General features: G+C 44.0%; 1 protein-coding gene across 1 annotated transcript in view; it reads right to left on the bottom strand.

Moving 5' to 3' along the window:
- Positions 1 to 2,399, bottom strand: part of LOC117809682 (calmodulin-regulated spectrin-associated protein 2-like) — a gene marked incomplete at its 3' end in the record, with an annotated part of 6,718 nt that extends 4,319 nt beyond the window's left edge. The window contains exon 1 of the mRNA XM_034679138.1: positions 1,779 to 2,399. Coding sequence (XP_034535029.1) covers positions 1,779 to 1,917 — 139 coding nt within the window. The remainder of the gene's footprint in view (positions 1 to 1,778) is intronic.
- Positions 2,400 to 2,500: the final 101 nt, after the last annotated feature.

Here is a 2,500-nt window from a genome sequence, read left to right as displayed (position 1 = left end):
ATAATCTGCGGTTTCAGAGGCAGGGTACCAGTTTCTCTGCTCTGTTTAGACTCACTGTAAGGCTGATGTGTTCATGCATGTATGGAAATAAGAAGACAGTGTTGATGATTCAGGAAGAATAAAGATGTGAGATTGTCAGGAGTCTCCTTATTGTTTGTTCTGCTGTGTGGAGAAGATCTGGAGTCTAGCAGCTGTTTCAGTTCCCAAATAAATAAAGTGATGTTTTGTGTTTGTAGTTTTCTGTATTGCTTCCTTTAGAACTGCTTCATTAGAGAAATATCTAACCTTATCAGAACTGAGCATGTGCAGGATGCAGGACCCTTCAAAAGACTGTCTACTTTAGAGAAATATGTTACTCAAATGAACGATATTGATTCCAAAGATGCTTCTGAATCCAAAAAGATTCATGCACAGACTGTTTTGTCGCTTCCACTCTTGCACACTGACGCCACACTTTTCAGCCCCGGCCTCAGCTACAAAGAGATTTTCTAAAAACCTCAAGCTTTAGAGTAAAATCATTTCCCCCTCTAATATCAGCAGACAGAGCGAGGCCTCATTCATAAATAGAACGCTCTGCTCTGCTCTGCTCTTCTCTCCTGTTCAGTGAATCCGCCTGATCCGTCCTGCAGGCTCTGTCACCTATCACAGCAAAACATAAATACCACGAGCAGCACGCATTAAGAAGCTGTACTGTTACTGTACAAGAACCGCCTGCACCAGTTCCAACTTGAGCCTTTTTCCAAATGCTTAAGGGTGATGAATGAAGCCGTTAGCACGTGTCAGGCTGCAGAGTTTAGCACATCTCCACAGCCTTGCCTCCTCTCTATACACACTGTGACTGAAATAGGGCGTCATTAACATCCCAACAAGGCACACAGTTTAAGTGGTGAGCTGGAATAGATGACTGTAAATCAGTGTTGTTGTAATTCTGACTGATGGACAACAGAGGGTGATAATAATTTATACACCTTCAATTGATCGCATGAGTGAGCCTCTAAGCCACCATGTTATACCTCTCTTATATCAGTCTGTGCATCATCCAGGCCTGAGAGTCAGACTCATCCCATCATTGTTTCAGCCATATTGAAAATGTGAGTGCCATTTAAAGCTGTAAGACCAAGCTGTGTGCACATATTTCCTGCAGAATCATTCAGTGTCTCCTGCAAACACAAAAAGCTCTTGATACAGTTCATTGAAATGTTTTTATTCTGCATCTAGAAAGCGATGTCAACAGAAGCAGGATGAATAAAGAAAGGGTTAAAGGGGGAAAGATATGCATCTGAAAGCTTAAAGCATCCTTGTTTGTGCTGTTAATGCAAAAATAAAGCAGCTGTTTCCAAATGCAGGTAGGTGACATCATTTTGGGACTCCTGCATACCTTTGTGATGCTACACTGATCCTACCTCTCCATGTAGGACAACATGACCACCAGGAGCATCCTCTTGAGGTTATATTCATTGTCTTTCCAATACAAGCAAATCATTTCAGATGAAACACAAGGACTAAAAGAACATGTAAGTGATTTTAAACCACACACTGGAATGGAAAATCACTGTGGTGGATCCACTGGGAGTAGCAGGAGAGAATATTGCCTCAGGTAATCAATAATGAGTCCATAGTGGATATCTATAGCCTGCAATGTCTCTTCAGTTTGCAGGTTTTAAATGAGGTTTTATTTTTCACACATGCATTGCTTTGATTCCTGTAATAAACAACAGTTGCATGTTAAAGACAATATTCATGCAGCGTTCAGGTGCAGCTCCAGTAAGCTCCCTTACCTGTCCCATAAGCCTTGGCCATCAACCAGGTGAGGCTGCAGCAGATCTTGGCTCTGGAGAAGTCATAGTGCTCAAAGGATTTGATCACAGGAGCCACGAAGGTCTTCCTCGCATCCCTGATGTCCTGAACTTCCCCCATGGTTCTGCAGCTCAGATGTAGTCTTGAACCCTGACCAGCCTCTCAGTGTGAAAGCATCCCCCTCATGGAGTGAACAGATAATACTCACAGGGTTTCTCAGTCACTAAAGGATGAACTGACTGGTTATTCTCGTGCACTTCAGTCAGGTTTACACAATGAGTGGATGGTCCTGGTGTTTTTCATCCAGACTGCTGTGGACCGCTTGGAATTGGCTTCGTTGGGACCAGGTTGGGATGTTTCCTTGGACTCTGGAGGTCTTCAGTCGGAATAAAAGCAGGAACCATTCCTTTGGTTCCTGGGGGTCTAAAGGCTTCTCCCTGAAGTCCTCCTGTTATGGTGGAGACACCCTGAGTCTGAAGCCTCCCCTCTTCTGTCTCAGGGAGCCGTGGTGCGGTTTTCCTGCCGCACTGAGGCACTCCAAGCCCTGCACCTTTGGAGCGCAATACGCATGCGCGAGGGTTACCTTCAAATGCTGTCCGGAAATTTTTCACTCATGGAGGGGTTGTTGTTTTCTGACCTGTTTACAGCTTTATGCTGCTCTTTATATTTTATTATCAGGGACTGGTTGAATCTCTGTGACATC

The sequence above is a fragment of the Notolabrus celidotus genome, unplaced genomic scaffold (assembly GCF_009762535.1).
Source record: "Notolabrus celidotus isolate fNotCel1 unplaced genomic scaffold, fNotCel1.pri scaffold_340_arrow_ctg1, whole genome shotgun sequence".
In the NCBI taxonomy this organism is placed as follows: Eukaryota; Metazoa; Chordata; class Actinopteri; order Labriformes; family Labridae; genus Notolabrus; species Notolabrus celidotus.
Note: the sequence above shows the minus strand (reverse complement) of the source record. Positions and strands in the feature narration are given on the sequence as shown.